The 21,888-nt window shown below is 47.3% G+C and overlaps 1 protein-coding gene across 1 annotated transcript in view; it reads right to left on the bottom strand.

The window, feature by feature from the left end:
* dock3 (dedicator of cytokinesis 3) overlaps nt 1-21,888 on the bottom strand; it is a 262,260-nt gene that overhangs the window by 59,687 nt on the left and 180,685 nt on the right. The window contains exon 14 of the mRNA XM_078413752.1: nt 9,456-9,581. Coding sequence (XP_078269878.1) covers nt 9,456-9,581 — 126 coding nt within the window. The remainder of the gene's footprint in view (nt 1-9,455; nt 9,582-21,888) is intronic.

The raw sequence follows: 21,888 nt of genomic DNA, 5'->3' as shown, positions 1-21,888 counted from the left end.
GTCTCCGGCGCTGCATTCGCTGTAAAGCAGCAACTCTACCGCTGCGCTACCGTGCCGCAACCTACCCAATAAAATGACAATATATATTGAAGGACGTAGTTTGTTACATTTTCTACAATTTAAAAAAAATACTGACCTATTTTTGTGAAATGTAGGTTATATGATTAATAAGTTTGATTAATAAGTTTGAGATACAAAAATTGGTTGATTCATAAATAGCAAAGAATACAGTGGAACATAGATCACCTGGAAATTTAAGCAGAACAGCAGCAGATGGAACTTAATTCAGACAGGAGTGGGGTCAAATTCTGGGTAAAGGGCAGGCATCTGAAGGAGCATGGAGCATACAGAACGGCTCCAGGCCGGCCTTCTCCAATTGTCAGTGAGAATAATGAATTGCTTGAGACCTAATGTAAGATTGTCACTGTATTTGTGTTTTAATCTTCTGTATTTTGAAGGTAGTTGGTGCATCATTGTTCACAGTTGGTAAATGAACATAACCTCTGACTGCACTTGCCAAACTTACAGTCTCTGCAATAACTAGAATAAGGCGGCCAAGGACGGGCCCGCGGTGGGTGCCGGAGGTTGGACGGATCGTGTGTGTGCTGGAGGTTGGACAGGCCCGCAGAAGCAGCTGGAGGCTGGATGGGCCCGCAGAAGCAGCTGGAGGTTGGACGGGCCCCACGGTGTGTGCTGGAGGGTGGACTGGTCCACGGTGTGTGCCGGAAGGTGGACGGGCCCACGGTGGATGCTGGAGGTTGGTCGGGTCGTGTGAGTGCTGGAGGTCAGATGGGCCCTACGGTTGGTGCCGGGGTTCAGAAGACCCGTGATGTGTGCCGAACGTTGGTTGAGGATTCGCCATTGAGAACAAAGAGGAACTCGGCATGGGGGCGCTGCCAAGTGAACAAAGAGAGACACGGCATGGGGGGGCACAGAGTACTAAAAGGTTTTGTCGACGCCTATACAAAGTGTAACTCTTTGCATACTTTGTGTATGGTATGCAAAAATGAATTTCACCGTGACATGACACATGTGATAACAAAGTATCAATCAATCAATCAATTAAGGCTTTTAAGTGCATGGAAAGCATAAGGGGATTCCCCACTAACTCTGACATTATCCTTGCTTGGAACTACATCTCTTCCTCATCGTCGATGGTTCCAACTCCATCAATTTCCTGCTCAACAGTAATGCAGGTGTACTTTGACACAATGATAAGAGAAAAGCGCTTAACTCCATCTTCCTAATGGTAATGGGAGATTTGCAATGTACTGGCCTTGTCAGTGACACCATATCCCAAACAATAAAAAATCTTACAGCATGGGTTCCATGAGTTTCAGTCATTAATATGTGAACAGCAGTCATATATGAATAACATCAGATGTACATAGAAACATAGAAGATAGGTGCAAGAGGAGGCCATTCGGCCCTTCGAGCCAGCACCGCCATACAATAGTCAATAGTCAATAGTCGTTTATTTGTCACATACACATAAATGTGTAGTGAAATGAAACATTACCCGCAGTTGAAACACTAAGACCAATAAGAATAATCAATAAAAATGCAATAACACATACAATCATACACTAACACCAAACAAAAGAAACATCCATCACAGTGAGTCTCCTCCAGTCCCTTCTCACTGTGATGGAAAGCCAGAATGTCTTTTCTCTTCCCTGCCGTCTTCTCCCGAGGTCAGGCTGTTGAAGTTGCCACGTCGGGGCGGTCGGGGCTCCCGACATTGAAGCCCCCGCTGGGCGGTGAAAATCCCGCGGCCTATTTCAGGCCGCGCCGGACGGTGAAAGGTCCACGGCGGGCCGACCCAAGACCCGCGATTCGGGGCGGGAGAAGACGCTGTCTCTGCCGCTGCCGGTGCTCCCGATGTCGGCCCCCTCCCAGGGGCCTGCGAGCTTCCGACGTCCACGCGGCCCGCGCCGGAGCCTCCGGAGACGAGTCGCAGCCGCTCCCGCAGCATCCGCAGGCAGCCAGCGCCGCAGTTGGTGAGTCCAGGCCGCGGGCTCTGCGAACCAGAGCCCCAGGTGGTCCCAGGTGCATGGCCGGCGGTAGGCCGCAGCGGGAACGGAGACACGACACAGAAACAAAGGTCGCGTCTCTGTTCGGGAGAGAGAATTTTTTACAGTTCCCGTTCCCTCCCACCCCCTCCCCCCCACATAACATACAAACACTACACCATATTAAAACTACAATTCATACAAAAACAACAAAAAACACAAAAGACAGACGGACTGCAGGCAAGCCGCAGCTGCGACGGCAGCGCTGGCTCCTCCTATTTTGCGTTTGAAATACGATACATTGTGATCATGGCTGATCGTCCCCAATCAATAACCCGTGCCTGCCTTCTCCCCATATCCCTTGATTCCACTAGCCCCTACATCTCTATCTAACTCTCTCTTAAATCCATCCAGTGATTTGGCTTCCACTGCCCTCTGTGGCAGAGAATTCCACAAATTCACAACTCTGGGTGAAAAAGGTTTCTTCTCACCTCAGTTTTAAATGGCCTCCCCTTTATTCTAAGACTGTGGCCCCTGGTTCTGGACTCGCCCAACATTGGGAACATTTTTCCTGCATCTAGCTTGTCCAGTCCTTTTATAATTTTATACGTTTCTATAAGATCCCCTCTCATCCTTCTAAACTCCAGTGAATACAAGCCTAGTCTTTTCAATCTTTCCTCATATGACAGTCTCGCCATCCCAAGGATTAACCTCGTGAACCTACGCTGCACTGCCTCAATTACAAGGATGTCCTTCCTCAAATTAGGAGACCAAAACTGTACACAATACTCCAGATGTGGTCTTACCAGGGCTCTATACAACTGCAGAAGAACCTCTTTACTCCTATACTGAATCCTCTTGTTATAGCCAACATTCCATTAGCTTTCTTCACTGCCTGCTGTACCTGCACGCCAACTTTCAGTGATTGGTGTCCTTCAACTTTCAAGGACACCCAGGTCTTGCTGCACCTCCCCCTTACCTAACCTAACACCATTGAGATAATAATCTGCCTCCTTGTTTTTGCCGCCAAAGTGGATAACCTCACATTTATCTATATTATACTGCATCTGCCACACATCTGCCCACTCACTCAACCTGTCCAGGTCACCCTGCAACCTCCTAAAATCCTCTTCATAGTTTACACTGCCACCCAGCTTTGTGTCATCTGCAAACTTGCTAGTGGTGCTTCTAATTCCCTCTTCCAAATACAATTGTATTCCATGCGGCACGGTGGCGCAGCGGTAGAGTTGCTGCCTTACAGCGAATGCAGCGCCGGAGACTCAGGTTTGATCCTGACTACAGGCGCCGTCTGTACGGAGTTTGTACGTTCTCCCCGTGACCTGCGTGGGTTTTCTCCGAGATCTTCGGTTTCCTCCCACACTCCAAAGACATACAGGTATGTAGGTTAATTGGCTGGGCAAATGTAAAAATTGTCCCTAGTGTGTGTAGGATAGTGCGGGGATCGCTGGGCGGCGCGGACCCGGTGGGCCGAAGGGCCTGTTTCTGCCCTGTATCTCTAAATCTAAATCATTAATATATATGGTAAAACAGTTGCAGCCCTATCACCGAGCCTTGCGGCAGTCCACTCGCCACTGCCTGCCATTCTGAAAAGGACCCATTGACTCTTTGCTTCCTGTCTGCCAACCAATTTTCTATCCATGTCAACACCCTACCCCAATACCATGTGCTCTAATTTTGGTCACCAATCTCCCGTGCGGGACCTTATCAAAGGCTTTCTGAAAGTCTAGATACACTACATCCACTGGCTCCCCTTCATCCATTTTACTTGTCACATCCTCAAAAAATTCCAAAAGATTAGTCAAGCATGATTTCCCTTTCATAGAGCCATGCTGACTTGGACTTATCCTTTTACTGCTATCCAATACACCATTATTATCCCTTTGATAATTGACTCCAGCATCTTTCCCATCACCGAAGTCAGGCTAACTGGTCTGTAATTCCCCGTTTTCTGTCTCGCTCCTTTCTTGAAAAGTGGGATAACATTAGCTATCCTCCAATCCACAGGAACTGATCCTGAATCTATTGAACATTGGAAAATGATCGCCAATGCGACCACTATTTCTAGAGCCACCTCCCTGAGGACCCCGGGATGCAGACCATCAGGCCCAGGGGATTTATCATCCTTCAGTCCCATTAGTCTACCCAATACTGTTTCTCGCCTAATGAAAATTTCTTTCATAGCGTTCATTCTTGGTACTATTACCTGTAATTTTTTGGCAAGCCTAGCCTACAAAAAAAGGTTTTCCCAATATAAAATTTGTAATAATCTCTTTTTAAAACAGTAGTTACAGGCACATATTTATTTTTCTATCTGACCTCCATGTTTAGCTTTCATAAATTCATAAGTTATACGAGCAGAATTAGGCCATTTGGCCCATCGTCCACTTTGCCATTCAATCATGGCTGATAGACAATAGACAATAGGTGCAGGAGTAGGCCATTCAGCCCTTCGAGCCAGCACCGCCATTCAATGCGATCATGGCTGATCACTATCAATCAGTACCCCGTTCCTGCCTTCTCCCCATACCCCCTCACTCCGCTATCCTTAAGAGCTCTATCCAGCTCTCTCTTGAAAGCATCTATCTTTCCTTCTCAACCCCATTCTCCTGCCTTCTCCTCATAACCCTGACACCTGTACTAATCAAGAATCTATCAATCTCTACCTTAAAAATATCCATTGACGGCCTCTACAGCCTTCTGCGGCAATGAATTCCATAGATTCACCACCCTCTAACTAAATAAATTCTTTCCTTGTCTCCTTTGTAAAGGTGCGTCTTTTTATTCTGAGGCTATGACCTCTGGTACTAGACTCTTCCATTAGTGGAAACATCCTTTCCACATCCACTCTATCCAAGCTTTCACTTTTCAGTAAGTTTCAATGAGATCCCTCTTCATCCTCTGAAATTCCAGCAAGTGCAGGCTCATTTCCATCAAACACTCATCAAATGTTAGCTCAATCATCCCTGGGATCATTCTCGTAAACCTCTTGTCTGTGTTTATACCTTCTTGCCAACAGAAGTTTTTATTTGTGTCAGTGATTATTTTTATTGCAAGTGAAAGTTGGGGCATGAAAATAAATAAAATTTAGATCAGCCAGAATAAAGGAATGGAACCACTGCATGGGAGAAATTACATCACATGACACACAAAAACAATTCACAAAGTTTGACCCTGTACAAATCACAAACACAATTTCATATTCGTGTTTCATTATCATGATCGTTGTGTGCTGTCAAATATATCATTTATTGCGCACACACATATATCAACAAGATATTATTTTAATAGTTGTTACCACCAGCATTTCTTAAAGGCTAGCAGCTCATTACCTCCAACCACTGTTGAAAATCACTTTTACGTTTTGTGAAGTTGGAGTAAGTCATGTCCGAGTGTGATCAGACACCTCAGCTTCCTGATATGGTACTGAGAATCTCTTTCAGCATGGAGGAGAGGAACATACAGGTTTTTTAATGCACAGCTCCATAAAGCCATCTTGGATAATTTTGAGGTGCCATGGCAGCTATGCTTAGGGTTGCCAACTGTCCTGTATTAGCCGGGACATCCCGTATTTTGGGCTAAATTGGTTTGTCTCATATGGGACCGCCCTTGTCCCGTATTAGTAGGGTTGCCAACTTCCTCACTCCCAAATAAGGGACAAAGGGTGACCTTACTCAGCCAGCGGCCACTTGCTCCCGCTCCACCAATGGCGGCCGCCCGGGCGGGGAGGTGGGTTGCTACGCAACCGTTAGGGGCTCCCAGAAATTGCAACAAAATGTAGTAATAATCAGCAAGGTCCTAAAATCCCGGGTTTAAATGTACAGGTTTGGGCTAACTCGGTGTAAAATTTAACAGAAATACCGCGGGGAAAAGCTCAGCGGGTCAGAAAGAGAAACAGAGTTAATGTTTCGAGTTGGTGACCGGTCGTCATTCCCAAATCACTTTAAGGCAGATGGTGGACCATTGCGACTCCTTGGAGTAACATTAATCAATGCTTCTAAGTCACGCAGTGGGTTACAATCCACTTAAATTGCTTAAACCTGCGGGAATTCGTCCAATCCACAAAAAAGTCAGAAACTGAGCCATTCTTTGACACTAATTGCAGGTTCACCATTGACAGTCCGGTTTAGTTCCTTGCGGCAGCCGGTCAACCGAGCCAGAATCTGCTGTCTTGGAGGGCATGTTTGGTTGGTTGATTGGGTGGGCGGGAAGTCGCTGTTTTTTTAAATTCCTTTCCCCTACCCAGAACATACAGACCAAGGCAGCGTTCTTGGTAAACCTGTACATAATGCCGGTGAAGTTTGTGGCTCGCAAGAGAGGGAGACGCCGGCCATCAGGAGGAACAGGGGGCCGAGCTGCCCCAATGGGAACATGGTGTGCAGCCGGCGTCATTAACACTGAGAGAGCTGCCCTTGGTGTCTCCAGTGCCATTATATATATGGAGCAGGCGCTGGCCGCACTCGCTCACACTGTAATCGCCACCCAATGCAAGGGGTGATGTCTTTTCTGCCCATACTCTGCAGAGATCCCCAGGCATTTCTGTTAGATTTTACACCGAGTTAGACAAACCTGTACATTTAAACCCGGGATTTTAAGACCTTGCTGATTATTACTACATTTTGTTGCGATTTCTAGGAGCCCCTAACAGAGGTTGCTTAGCAACCCGCCTCCCAGCCCGGTCGGCCGCCATTGGTGGAGCGGGAGCATGTGGCCGCTGGCTGGGTGAGGTCACGTGAGGCGCGGGGCAGTGACGTCACCTTGTCCTGTATTTGGGAGTGAGATAGTTGGCAACCCTAGCTGAGCTGCTGCAGACAAAGGCTTTCCCTGCAAATTCACAAGAGCTTTGCATGCAACATTAAAGCAAGAACATCTCTTTGGTGTGAGCAGAACTGTGCCGTCAGAATATTCAAGCATCAGAATTGTGTTTCATAATTTTAATAGTGGAATGTACCATTTTGCAGTTGACTCTGTAGATCTTATTGTAGTTCTGGTTATTATAGCTCTAACTTGAATCAGGAACAAAAATTATTGCTTAACTCTTGTTTCCCAAAACTTGTTGTTAAAGCATGAACATTGTGGGCACAGTGGACAATTTTTTTTTTAACTCTTCTTATTCTCCTAATCCTGGCAGTAGCTCAATTTAACTCCCACTTTCTGCTAAAAAAAAGCTCTGTTACACCTTAGATGTTACACCTAGCTTGTAAAATGTAACTCAGCAAAATTCTACAAATATTATGCCATCCAAATGAATATTTAATGAATACTGAAGAAACAAATGTCTCTTTAAGTAATACAAGAGGAAAGGGAGATGGCAAATCCTTCTCTTCCTTTTGGATACTTGAACCAGAGCCCATGTGTTTGCTGAATCGATGCAGCTTGATATGGAGAGACAAGTATTAAATGAGCATAACAGGAATGATGCCACCCACTGTCTATTCTATATAGTTTCAGCATATTTTGCAATGCATATAATCATTTTGAGAAGTACTGCGATTTGTTCAAAAATGTTTGATTGAGATTTGTAATTAAAACTTGGATCAAATCAGCACCTTATAGCACCAAAAAGCAAGTACAACAGCACCTAATTTCACAGCCAATCAAACTATTAAAAGTTTATTTTATGAGAGGTTGCAACTGAAAAAGTATAAAAAATTGGAACAAAAATGCAGAAAGTCCAACATGTCAACTGATGCACACGACATCAATATGATGCTATAACCTGACATACCTCTTATGAAAAGAAACATTTAATTTGACAGCGGCTAAAATCTTGACAGCGGTACATCTTCGAAAGGATTAACATCGTGGATACATAATTGGAATCGAACAATGGAACAACCTGAATCAACCTGAATCATGAACTTTGTTTCTCACACCACAGAGAAATCCCACAGAACTGAATATTTATAACACTCCCTTTTTTAATGAATTTAACTAGAGTTTCAAAAAATCCTCTGCTGCAGCATTAAATTTAAATAAAAATAATTAGTGGTCTTTGATTTCACTATTTTGTCTGTGAATTTATATCATGTCAACCACCCTTATATGAAGAAGAATTTCCTGACAATATAGTTTAAAATTTATATTGCCATTTCCAACCAGTTTTCCTCTTATCTAGTAGTTCAATTTAGTTATATTTCACATATTCATCAGATTGTTTCCAAATACTGTCCAGGACCAGCCACATCAAAGCCAAGAAAGCATACCAATATCTCTACTTTCATGGATGACTTAGGAAGTTTGGCATGTCCCCAACAACCTCACCAACTTCTACAGATGCGCCGTAGAAAGCATGGTTTGGGAACAGCTCCATCGAAGACCGAAATAAATTGTGGACAGTTGTAGACGTAGCTCAGACCATTATGCAAACTAACCTCCCTTTCATGGACTCCATTTTTTTAAATTTAAAATTGTTCTTTTTTTTTACTCCATCTACACTTCACGCAGCCTTGGCGAGGCCACAAGCATAATCAAGGATCAGTCCCAACCCGGTCACACCCTGTTATTCCCTCTCCCATTAGGGACGAGGTAAAGAATTTTGAAAACATTTACCTCCAGATTCAGGGACAGTTTATTATCAGGCAACTGACCCATTCTCTCACCAGCTAGATTGAGATCCTGTTGTCCCATCTACATCATTAGAGATATTTGAACTATCTTTAATCAGACTTTATTGAACCTTATCTTGCACTAAATGTTATGGCCTTTATCCTGTACACGGGGATGCTTGATTGAAACAATGTACAGTCTTTTTATTAACTGGTTAGCACGCATCCAGGAGGTGCAGATCCAGAGCAAGCAAGATCATGAGGGACCCCTGCCACCCCAGTAACGGACTGTTCCAGATGCTACGATCAGGCAAACGCCTCCGCTGTCACGCTGCAAAAACGGAGAGGATGAGACGGAGCTTCTTCCCACAGGCCATCAGGACTGTCAACTTTTATAACCCCAGAGACTAAATTTTTGTCGACACTAATAGTAACTTATTAACTTTATTTATATGCTGTAACTGTAATTCTTTTTGTGCACAACCCGCAGGCATTGCCACTTTCATTTCACTGCACATCGTGTATGTGTATGTGACAAATAAATTTGACTTGACTTGATCAAAAAGCTTTTCACTGTACCTCGGTACACATGACAACAATAAACAAAACTAAACTACATTTCTCTGCTCATTCTATATTACTCCAAATCTTACCACCAGGGATGCCTCCACAGCTCATTCCAAAGCAATTAAAACAAATGAAAATATGCCTTTATGTGGAAATTTATTTGTAATTTGGTGCACGTTTGTAATTTGCAGGGAGGTAGCAGAAATGTTACACCAATTGCCGGTATGAAGTTCCTGTGCAATTTATTTCCCACTAATTTATTTTAAAGAAAAAGATTTAGTTCCCACAATGACTACAGGTCAAAGCCTACCTGGCATGATGACATCAGGGAAGCCCAGCTTGCGGGTGATGGCCACTCCCCGATTAAAGATGATAGGATTCTCTCTGCGAATGTTATCCATCTCACCCCGAAGCAGCTGGAGAGAAATTATCATTCCTGTAAAAGGAAAGACCACATGTTCACCCATTAAGTCCACCTCCACTTACACTTGGTTCACACTTTGAATTTGTTTTCTCATGTTGATATATGGCTGAATCTCAAAAGTTTGCTGGACATGTTGCAGTGTGGGAGTTCCATCTGCTTGAAACATATAATGCTCACCCTTGATTATTTCTGCAATTTTTGTTGTGGAGGAAAATACTGAAAGAAACGTAATACCTACAGCAATCTAAAGATGGATGCTTTGAATAATTAAATATATTTCTGGCTTCAAAGATTATGAGCAACCTACTGAATTGGCTGTCTTCTCTGACAGCCATTCAATATACCTAATTTATTATAAGGTTATTTATAAAATACAAGTTTAAGTTAATTCCACTTTACAACATTAGAAAACTGTAATTTCCTGATTTCATGTAGCAATCTCCAGAGTTTCCTGCAGGGATCTAACCTTGGCCCATTTGTTGTAAAGTTCTGTGTAAATGTAACAAATTTCACATTTAGGATAAAACCAACCATTCTCATGATCCCTTTTTCCAACTTATTTGATCTCTGAGTTATCAGACTGCTTGCACAAGATCCAGTATTGGTTGTGCACAAATTTCCTTATATTACAGTAAATATTGTGAAAATGTGACACATTTTTAAAAGGTGGGGGATAGTGGGACTAGGGGTTGGGGAGGGCTTGGTCCTGTCAGGCAACTACAGGCATGCCAGTTAACCTCCATGGTGGGAAACTTTTAGAAGTCACAACCAGAAAAAAAAGTTAGTAGGTAGTTGGAGAATTTTTAATTAATAAAGGTGACATAGCACTGATGTGTTAAAGGCAAGCCCTGTTTGAATAACCATATTAATTTTTTGATGTGATTATGGAAAGGTTTGAAAAGGGGAATTGAGCAGATATCATCAATGTGGATTTTCATAAGGCATTCATAAAGTCTCACATAAAAATAGCTGGTAAGAAAAAATAAATTCATTTGGAGTAAAAGGGTTTATACTGTAGAAGTATAAATTAGCTCAAGGAATCAGAGGGTCAGAATAAATCTGTTTGTCATGTTGGAAAATAGTAGGCTGTGCACGAACCAGTGACTTTTCTTTGGTACATGTAAACGGATGTGCTTGGTAGAAAATCAAAATGTACAGATGACACCAAAAGTGGCGGTGTGTTAAATAGTGGGGAGACTAACGGACTCCAGAGGCTAGAGATGGTATTCAAACTGAGAAGCATAAGGAGGAAAGACAATGTAGGCAAATGACTATATGGATTCTATTACATATACTAATGACATAGCTGCAGACCACAGCAAATGGTTAAAGACCCAACATGTGTCACCCTTTCCAATCTGTCATAGATACTTCTGTCCTTGACAGTATTGTAATGAGTGACCTCAACACAGTTTACTTCAGATTGTGAATGCCCTCTGTTATATTCTGTGGCATTAAAATATAGAGCCATAAAAATGGGATATTTGGACCATCAACAACAGCAATATCACATACCAAATGAATGCATAATAAACCACACATCCCTTTCTCTCCAAATACCATAAAGTCATGGGTTCATCGCTGATTCCATAAATATAGCACAGCATTCGCATGGCTACATGGCTGTACAAGACATACTGAACAATGAGATGCCAACTAAAGAAAAAACGCGATTTCCCCAGGTCGCAATGGAAACCCGACGAGGAACGGGCCCACTTGGTCTAGTCTATTACTAAAACTCTGATCTATTTTATATTTTCGTTATATATTTTTATTATATTTATTTTATTATATTTTAATTATATTTTTAAGATTGATTTATGTATCTGAGATTTTGTTATGGAAATACAGCCAAAACGGTAAAAATAACGCCACAATTTTAGCACCACTCTAATCACCATTGTCCTGGCGACGCTTTACAACAATTTTCATTCAGATTGGTGTTATATTCTTAAAGCTAGAGAGATTTTAAAGTTTAAAAATTACCTTTTAAACTGATTTCATTACGATCTTCAGCGTGTAACGTCACAATGGGGCCAGGGAGTCGCGTCCAATAAACTAACATTAACAAATGCGCTCCCGCCACCCCCTGGCATACCTCGCACCTGACCTTCCTCCCATGGCAAGAAGGCAAGATGGCCGCTGGCAGGACGGTCGCTCTCCTGCTGCTGCCCACCGTGATGGCCGCCTGGGGCCGGGGTGAGTGGCTCTCTCTCCCCTTTCCTTTCCCCCCTCGCCCGCACCCGGCCTCGGGGGAGACTCTGAGCAGGAGGAAGATGGTCGTCGTCCCTGTCGACTCATCATTCCCCTCAGTCTCCTCTAGCGCCCGCTTCAACCTATGGCATCGTCGAGTCCCCGCTCCCGCCCAGGACCAGCACCCCGCACCATCACCGGAATACAATCCCCACCGGGCAGCTTCTTCTCCTCCACCTCCCGCGATTCCTCCGGGGCCCGCTTCAACCGGTGGCGTTGTCGACGACTCCCCCAAAATGGCGTCCGCTTTCCTTTTCTTTCTCCTCCCGCTCCGCCATCTTGTGCTCTCCTCCCACCGCCGCGCTGCCCGCCGGGTGTAGTCCCTGCACCCGCCACCGCGCTGCCCGCTGGGAGGTGTAGTCCCAGCTCCCGCCGGGCCCCCGCTGCCGCCCGCCAGCGATCACCGTTGCACACACGAGGCACAGGTAAGTGGCTTTCGCCGCCAACAGGTCCACGGAGGGGAGTGGCCGTGGGGGGAGGGAAGAGTGGGAGGGAGGTGGGAGAGTAGGGGGGGGAGGGGAGGCGAGGGGGAGTGGAGGGGGGAGGAGTGGAGGTGGAGGAGGAGGGGGGTGAGTGGGGATGGGGGGAAGGGAGTAAGGGGGAGTGGGGGTAGGGGAGTGGGGGTAGGGGGTGAAGTGGGGGTGGAGGGAGGGGTGAGGGGGAGTGCGGTTGTGGAGTGGGGAGGAGTAGGGGTGGGGGAGGGGATGGGTGGGTGATTGGGGCAGGGAGGGGGGGATGGAGTGGGCGACTGGGGGGGGTGAGGGAGGGGGAGGGTCAAGTGGATGAATGGGGGGAGGGAGGGGGGGTTGAAGTTAATGAGGGGGGATCGAGTGGGTGAGTGCAGGGTGGAGGGAGGGGAGGGAATGGGGAATGGAGTAGGTGAGGGGGGATGAAGGGGTGAGTGAGGAAGAAGTGGCTGAGTGGGGGAGGGAGGGGCAGATGGAGTGGGTGAGTGGTGGATGCAGTGGATGAGGAAGGGGGGATGGAGTCGGTCAATGGGGTGGGTGAACTAGGGTGGAGTGGGTGAGTGGGGGATGGGAGATGGATTGGATGAGTGGGGGAGAGGGGAGGGGGGATGGTGTGAGGGAGGATGGAGAGGTCAGGTGGGATGGAGGGGTGAGGGGGGTGGAGGGGTGAGGGGGGGATGGAGTGAGTTAGTGGGGTGGGGAGGGAGGCGTGCGTGAGGTGGGAAGGGGTGGTTGAAGTGGGTGAGTGGGGGAGGGGGGATGGAGTGGGTGAGCGGGGATGGAGTGAGTGCAGGGGAGGGAGGGGGGATGGAGTGAGTGCGGGGGGAGGGAGGGGAGGGGTGGGGGAATGGAGTGGGTGAGGGGGGGTGAAGGGGATGGAGTGGGTGAGGGGGGATGGAGTGGAGTCGGTGTGGAGGGAAGGGGGGATGGAGTGGTTGAGGGGGGATGGAGTGGTTGAGGGGGGATGGAGTGAGTGAGGGGGGATGGAGTGAGTGAGGGGGGATGGAGTGGGTGAGGGGGGATGGAGTGGGTGAGGGGGAGGGAAGGGGATGGAGTGGGTGAAGGGGGGTGGAGTGTGTGAGTAGGGGGGAGGTGATAGAGTGGGTGAGTGGCGGGGAGGTGATGGAGTGGGTGAGTGGTGGGGAGGGAGGGGGGATTGAGTGGGGGGAGGAGAGGGAATGGAGTGGTTGAATTGGGGGGAGGAGTGCCGGATGGGGGTGGGGTAAGGGAGGTTGAGGGGGGAGGGGGTGAAAAGGGAAGTTGAGGGGGATTGAGTGGGTGAATGGGGGGGAGGGGAAGGGGAGGGAGTCGGGGAGGGTGCTACACCAATGGAGGAGAGCTTTGGGCCCAACAGATGTCCACCGGATCAGCGTGTGCGCGATTGGGGGAGGGATGCCATTTTGTCTTCAGCTCCGGCGAGTCTGTAGTTGGGGGAGGGTTGCCATGTCGTCTTCAGCTCCGGCGAGTGTGCAGTTGGGGGAGGGTTGCCATTATGTCTTCAGCTCCGACCACACGCTCGACGCCCAATTGGTCCGGGTCCGACATGGGGGGAGCGCTGGCGTTCCCCGCACTGATTGGTCGCCGGCGCATCCTGATTTGCTCCTGCCGCTTACCCCCACGTGGGGTCCATTGATTGGCTTTCGACCTCCCGCTCGATGCCCCATTGGCACACCCGGGGCCAGGGTGAGTGGCTTCCCTTTCCTCGCCCGCACCTGGCCCCGTGGGAGATTCAGAGCAGGAGGAAGATGGTTGTCGTCCCCGTCGTCCGATCGTTCCCCTCCGTCTCCTCCAGCGCCCGCTTCAACCGACGGCATCGTCGAGTCCCCGCTCCCGCCCGGGCCCAGTGCCCCGGACCATCACCGGATTACAACCCCCAGCGGGCAGCTTCTTCTCCTCCTCCTCCCACGTCTCCTCCAGCACCCGCTTTGACGACTGCAACAAAAACGGTGAGCGTTCTCTTTCTTCTGCTCCTCCTCCCGCTCCTCCATCTTGTGGGCATCTCCTGCCGCCCGACGGGAGGTGTAGTCCCAGCTCCCCGACAAACACACACACACACAATATATATATATAATGATAATACTTAAAATATAATAAATGTAAGAATATAAAATGTTATATTGCATACCTTTCAATATATATTAATCTCTTGCAGGGGAAGGCAATGTGGGGGCTCTGTTTGATGCCCAGGTTGAGGGACCGGTGGGGGATAGTGGGGAGGAGTGGAGAGGGGTAGTGTGGGAGTGGGGTGGAGGGGAGTGGGGGGCAGTGGGAGTGGGGGGAGGGGAGTAGGGATGGGGGAGCAGGAGTGGTGTTGGGGGAGGGGAAAGGAGGGTAGTAAGGGTGGTGGGGGAGGGGAGGGGAAGTGGGGGGAGGGGAGGGGAGCGGGGATGAAGTGGGTGAGTGGTGGGAGGAGGGGGGATGGAGTGGGGATGGATTAAGGGGGGATGGAGTGGGGGGGCAGTGGAAGTGGGGGAGGAGAGGGTACTACACCAATGCAGGAGAACTTTGGGCCCAACGGATGGCTGTCGCATCCGTGCGTATGCGGTTAGGGGAGGGTTGCCATTTTGTGTTCAGCTCCGGCGCGTGCGCAGTTGGGGGAGGGTTGCCATGTTGTCTGCAGCTCCGACGCTTGCACAGTTGGGGTAGGGTTGCCATTTTGTGCTCAGCTCCGACCTCACACTCGACGCCCGATTGGCCCGGGTCCCACGTGGGGGGAGCGCTGGTGCTCTCCACTCTGATTGGTCGCCGGCGCTTCCTGATTTGATCCTGCTGCTCATCCCCATGTGGGGTCCATTGATTGGCCACAACCTCCCGCTGGACGCCTGATTGGTCCGAGTTCCACGTGGGGGGAGAGGTTTCTTCCCGCTCAAAGTTTCTTCCCGCTCAAAGCAACTGCCGTCGCAGTCAAGCTGATGCTGCTGAATGAGGGCACAGTCTCGAGGATCTCCAAGAGAGGATTTTAACCATAAAAAGCAAAAACATTCCAGATAAGATTTATTTTATTTTAAAGAAAAAAACGCCATTTATTTTAAAGAACAAATGCGATTTTCCCATGTCATGATGGGAACCCAATGAGGAATGGGCCCAACGGGTCCACTTGGTCTCGTATATTACTAAAACTCTCTGCTTGTTTGTGTGTATATTAATTGTATATTATTTGGGGCAGGACACAGCCAAAACAGTACAAAATATCGCTACTATTTTAGGCCCACCTTACTCACCATTGTCCTGGGCTGGAATAAATGTTATATTAAAAAACAAAATCACATTTTTAATCTTTCAAAATCTCTTTAAAGTTTAAAAAATCACTTTTCTCTCCCTTTAGCCGTCACCCGCATATGACGTCGCAATGGGAAGTCCGAGGGGAGGGAGTGGGGGTGGGGGGGGGGAGGGGGAGTGGGGGTGAGGGGAGGTGGAGTGGAGAGTAGGGCTGGGGAGGGGAAGAGGGAGTGGGGGTGGGGGGAGGTGAGTGGGGATTGGGAGAGGGGAGTGGGGAGAGGAGGGGGGAGTGGAGGGGGAGTAAGGGTGGGAGGAGGGGAGGGGGTAGTGGGGGGGTAGGGGGGATGGAGTGGGTGAGTAGGGGGAGGATAAGGGGCTCGCTCTGGCTGCAGCGCTGGCGCCACGGGGCTGAGTTGAGTGCCACCCTCTCCCCTTCCCTGTTCCCTCTCTATGAGGAATGGGCCCAACGGGTCCACTTGTATATATTAAAACTCCAGAAATCCACTAACTGATTATTTGGAAGTCCCAATGGTTTGGCATCTGGCTCACCACATACATTTTGTCACACTCTCCTTCCACTCACTAAGTCAAGGTTCCTGTGCTACCGTTCTACACACCCATGCCTTGGTTTCCATGCTCCCTCTAACAAATCAGAACCTTGGTTCCTGCCCTCCCTTTCACTCACCAGGTCCCTGTTCCTGCACTCTCTTTCTATTCACCAAACCATGATTCCCAAGGTCCCTCCAACACACCAGGACTTTAGTTCCCATTCTCTCTTTCATTCACCAAGGTCTTGGTTTCCTGTGCACACTTTTACTCACTTGGTTCACTGGAAAATGTATCATATTGCAAGACATCTAACAAAATAAATTAAGTATGTGTCGATATATTAATTGATAGACATAACATCCAATAGTCTGGAAAACCTGCCAATCTGACAGGTTCTATGTATGCTAGATTATTGTTTTACTGTACTGACAGACCTGCATGCACCAATGTTGTATCCCTGTGTTGCAGTACGGTCTTATGCCATATCAATATTATACCCAGTGTTAAACACTGGCAGAACTGTACACTTCCGGATTATACAGTGCCCATCACTGTTATACCTTGACAACCCTGTGCCCACCAGTACTATACCTCAGTGTTTTCCACTGACAGAAATGTATTGAATTCCATCCCAGTGTTATACAGTGACACCCTGCGCCCAACAGTACTTCAGTGCGCAGGATATCAAATAATAATGAGATGGAGATTGAGAACCTTGTAACTTCGTGCCAAGACAACAACCTCTCCCTCAATGTCAGCAAGGCAAAGGAGATTGTGATTAATTTCAGCAAGTGAAGACTTGTACAAATTGGGCCAGCGTGCCGCGGCCATACCGACATCAGGCCTGGTTCACCCGCTGCGGAACCAGAAAACTGCCTGAAGAGGAAAGTCGCCGGGCCAGATCCCTGCTCGCCCCAAGGACCGAAGAGGAGGAAGACGGACTGAGGGAGACCAGCTGCAGGAGGCAGTGCAGTGCCTTGATGGTGGAGTGGGCCACTGGAGACCCCGCAGCAGCCTGGGGCTCGGCAGGACCGGGTGTCACACCAAGAAGCTTAGCAAATGTTCCGGACGTGGCCTGCAGTAGTGGTGGAGCAGTGGCGGAGGACACCAATTGCCATGCTAGGCCAGGCCAACCCTGCAACGCCACAAGGACAGCGGGCTTACATTCTCAGCTTAAGAACTCTACACCTATAACAATTAGGACTTGAGAATGGCGCCAAATCTGGCAACTCTCTATACTGCCTCAGTGTACTACAACTATGCACTGGTACTGTATCTGATCTGTTTGTCTAAAACATATCCAAGTGCTCAAGTATAGTGATAGTGTACTGAACTGTACACAAAAATGAATTTCACTGTACCTCAGACATGTGACAAATAAGGTACCATTGAACCATTGAGGGTGCTGAAGTAGGGCTTCAAGTTCCCAAGTAAAAATATCACCGGCAATTTGGTCTGGGCCAACCACATCAAAACTACTGCCAAGAAAGCACAATAGCACCTTAACTTCCTTAGAAGGTTTAGAAAGTTCGACATGTCCCCAACAATCCTCTCTCAACCTCTACAGGGGTGCTGTGGAAAGCATTTTATTGGAATACATCACAGCCTGGTTTTGAAACAGTGCCAACCAAGGCCACAAGAAATTGCAGAGCTTAGTTTAGTTTTAGTTTAGAGATACAGTGCTGAAACAGGCTCTTCGTCCCATCAAATCCATGCTAACCAGCGATGCCTGTACACTAACACCATCCTACACCCTCTAGGGACACTTTACAATTTTTTTAAATCAAAGCCAATTAGCCGACAAACTTGTACATCTTTGGAGTGTGGGGGAGACCAAATTTTCTCCCGGAGAAAACCCACGAAGGTCATGGGGAGAACGTACAAACTCCATACAGGCGCATCTGTAGTCAGGATCGAACACAGATCTCTGGTGCTGTAAGGCGCAACACTACCGCTGCACCTACATGCCGTGGTTGTAGACATGGCCCAGACCATCACGCAATCCAATCTCCCTGCCATTGATTCCATCTGCATTTCATACCCTTTCAAGGCTGCCGGCATAATCAAGGAGCAGTTTCACTCCAGACTCACTCGCTTCTCTCCCCTCCCATCAGGCAAGAGATATAGAAGTTTTAAAATGCATACCTCCATACTCAAGGACAGTTTCTTCCCAGCTGTTATCAGGCAACTGAACTGTCTTCTCATCAGCTAAAGTGCAGTCCTGACCCACATCTTTCTCATTAGATACCTTTGAACTATCTTTAATCGAACTTTATCGTGCACTAAATTTGTACTCTTTATTCTTTATCAGTGCACTGTGGACGGCTTGATTATATTCATGTACTGTATACTCTTTTCTTTGACTGCTTAGCACATAAAAAAAGCTTTTCACTGTATCTCGGTACACGTGACAATAATAAACTAAACTAAACCTGTGTTATACACTGACAGCACTGAACCAAACAGTAATCTATCCCAGTGTTATACAGTGACAGACGGTGATTGATGTGTCCATCAATGCTGTACTCCAGTGTTACACGGTAATAAATCTATGCCCATCTGTACTGTACCGCAGTGTTATACAGTGACAGGCCTATGCCCACCAGTACAGGACACCAAGGTCTAAAACAGAACATGGATAAGAATGGGCCCAAAAGGTCAGAGAAGGCCTGTGTATCTAATCCCTGAGCGCTGATCTGGATCCTGGCATTTATTAAACTCTGAACCCAGCATTGATTGGTTCCAAGAACCCAGGGATATTGAACTCCACTATGGATCTTCAGCTGCAGCCTCCACAGTATTCCTCCGATCTCCATGCCTTTCTGCAGCTGACATCATAGATGACTACTTTTAAGGAGTTGAATAGAGCATGAGAATTTCTGAAGAATGTTAGTAAGCTGGGGCAAATAGAATAATAGCCAAACAGAACAAAGGCGATAACAATGGGGATAGCGACTGCAGGTCAGATGGTCACATCACATGGTCTAACTGTGGAAGAATCTCCCCAATAACTCAACAATCCAAGATGATGGTTCATCACAGCCTTCTTGAGGGCAATTGCAACGACAGTAACTGCTGGCTTTGACAGAAAAGTCCACATCCCAAAACAGGATTAAAATTCTTATTATACAATGACCATCTCAAACAAGAGTTTAACCATTTTCCATTGCCATTCAGTGAAATCATCAATGACATGCTTGGGAGAGGAGAGAAAGCTTAGAGAGTGGATAAGCATTAATCAGAAATGTCAGTGAATTAATTAGATATATAGATACATAGTGCTGGAGTGGGTCATTCGGCCCTTTGAGCCAGCACCGCCATTCCATGTGAACATGGCTGATCATCCACAATCAGTACCCCGTTCCTGCCTTCTCCCCATACCCCTTGATTCTGCTGACCCTAAGAGCTCTATCTAACTCTCTTTTGAATGCATCCAGTGAATCGGCCTCCACTGCCTTCTGAGGCAGAGAATTCCACAAATTCACAACTCTCTGTGTGAAAAAGGTTTACCTCATCTCAGTTCTAAATGGCCAACCCCTTATTCATTAACTGTGGCCCCTGGTTCTGGACTCCCTCAACATCGGGAACATCTAGCGTGTCCAATCCCTTAATTAGCCACAACAACACAGTGGCAAATGACTCGCGTTCTTAGCTGAAAGTCTTTCTGCCACCTGCAAAGTACAAGTAAGGAGTATTACAGAATATTCACTACTTGACTGAATTAGACAGCTCCAAAACTCAAGATCACCCAGGACAAAACAATCTGCTTTTTTTTGTGTCACCAGATCCACTACTTTAAATATTCTTTCCCGTGATCATTTGCAGAGTGGATTAAATAGCTACTGTCTACAAGAAGTATTTTTTGCCAAGGCTTTGATATCTACTCCCAAATACGTAACCTCTATCACTTAGGATGACAAGGCCAGTGGATGTATGAGAACAGCAATACTTCCACAAAGGAGACACAAGAGATGATGGAGTCATGAGCAAAAAACAAAGTAGTGGAGAACTCAGTGGGTCAGGCAGCATCTGTGGAGGGAAATGGACAGTCAAGTCAATGTTTGTGGTCGGAACCCTTCTTTAGACTGATTAAGTGGAGCTGGTAATGAGATGTATGGGTGGGGCATAAATTGTCAATGACAGGTGGCTACAAATGTGGTTATGATGATGGGTGGAGATAGTTACAAAAGAGGTGAACTGGAGACAAAAGCCTACCAGAGAAGAAGGAACAGGAGGAGTGAAATGTAAAGCCAGAGGAAATTATGTGGGTGGAAGGGAACAGGGGGAGGAGAAAGAACCATGATAAAAGGAAAATGGGGGATGCAGTAGGAAGGAGTGGGAGATAAATGGAAAAGGGCAGCACAATGGCATGGCGGTAGAGCTGCTGCCTTGTAGCTCCAGAGACCCAGGTTCGATCCTCACTACGGTTACTGCCTGTATGGAATTTGTACGTTCTCCCTGTGACCGCATGGGATTTCGCTGGGTGGTTCAGTTTCCTCCCATACACCAAAGACATATAGGTTTGTAGGTTAATTGTCTTCGGTAAAATTCTAAATTGTCCCTAGTGTATAGGATAGTGTTAGGGGGGTTGGCGTGAATTCAGTGGGTTGAAAGGCCTGTTTCTGCGCTGTATCTCTAAAGTCTAAATAACAGGTTGATGGAGTGGTGGGAAAAATATAAGCGCATGGTGGTGGCAGCTATGAGAATGGTGAGTGGGAGTTTACTTGAAACTGGAGAATTCAATGTTCATGTTTTGGTTGTAGGCTACCAAAGTGGAATAATGAGATTATGAGGTACATCGATGAGTGCAAGAATAGATTTTGGCGACCGCGTTGCTGAAAACGTAAGCTCAGTCTGCTAACTATTTTACCACCTTCTTCCTACTCCCATGCTCTGATCTTTCTCTCCTGCCAGAGTGAGGTCTCCAGTGCCAGAGTGAGGTCATAAGCAAAGGAGAATGGGGTTAGGAGGAAGATATAGATCAGCCATGATTGAATGGCAGAGTTGATTTGATGGGCCTAATTCTGCTCCTATCACATTTGACCTTATGGAGATGAGAGAGGAGGCAAAAGGACAGATGTCCTCCATCCCCCTCACATGGCCGGAAGTGAGCTGCGGCTCGTTACTGGTCGCTGCCATTTTCACAACGTCGAAAACGCAGCTCGTCCTCTCGGGGAGGGGGGGAAGAAAGTGGGTGAAGGGGGGGGGGGGGGGGAGGGGGAAGAAAGTGGGTGAAAGGGGGGGGGGAGGGGGAAGAAAGTGGGTGAATGGGTGAGGGACGGGGGGTGAGGGATAAGGGGGGGTTAAGGGGGGATGGAGTGGGTGAGAGTTTGGGTGGGGAGTTGAGGGGGGGATGGAGTGGGTGAGTTAGCGGCAGCTTGTCAGTCCACGGCCCCCACCCCCCCATTGGCCGCCATTCCCGTCACTCTGATGGGTCCTGCCCCCGGTGGTCATCATGGTCCCCCCCCCCCCTCATTGGCCGTCATTCGGGCGGGTCCCATAGTGACATCATACGCTGATGACGCATCAAGCGCAGTTTAATAAGGTAATTTTTAAACTTTAAAATCTCTCTAACTTTAGAAATATAAGACCAATTTGAATGAAACTTGGATGAAGGTGTCCCCAGGACAAAGGTGAGTAAGGTGGTCCTAAAATTGTCGTGCTATTGTGTGACGGGGGCACAAAAATAAAGTTACATCACAGGCATGAGCAAACAAATAAATAATCAAACAGAGTAATATATATATATATCTATATAGATAGATGTACGCTGAGAGCAAATCTAACCTAATACGTGAGATGTTGTGGTTACTCCTCACACAATGTACAAA

This window comes from Rhinoraja longicauda, chromosome 17, assembly GCF_053455715.1.
Source record: "Rhinoraja longicauda isolate Sanriku21f chromosome 17, sRhiLon1.1, whole genome shotgun sequence".
Taxonomy (NCBI): Eukaryota; Metazoa; Chordata; class Chondrichthyes; order Rajiformes; family Arhynchobatidae; genus Rhinoraja; species Rhinoraja longicauda.
This window is presented reverse-complemented; position numbering and strand designations above follow the sequence as displayed.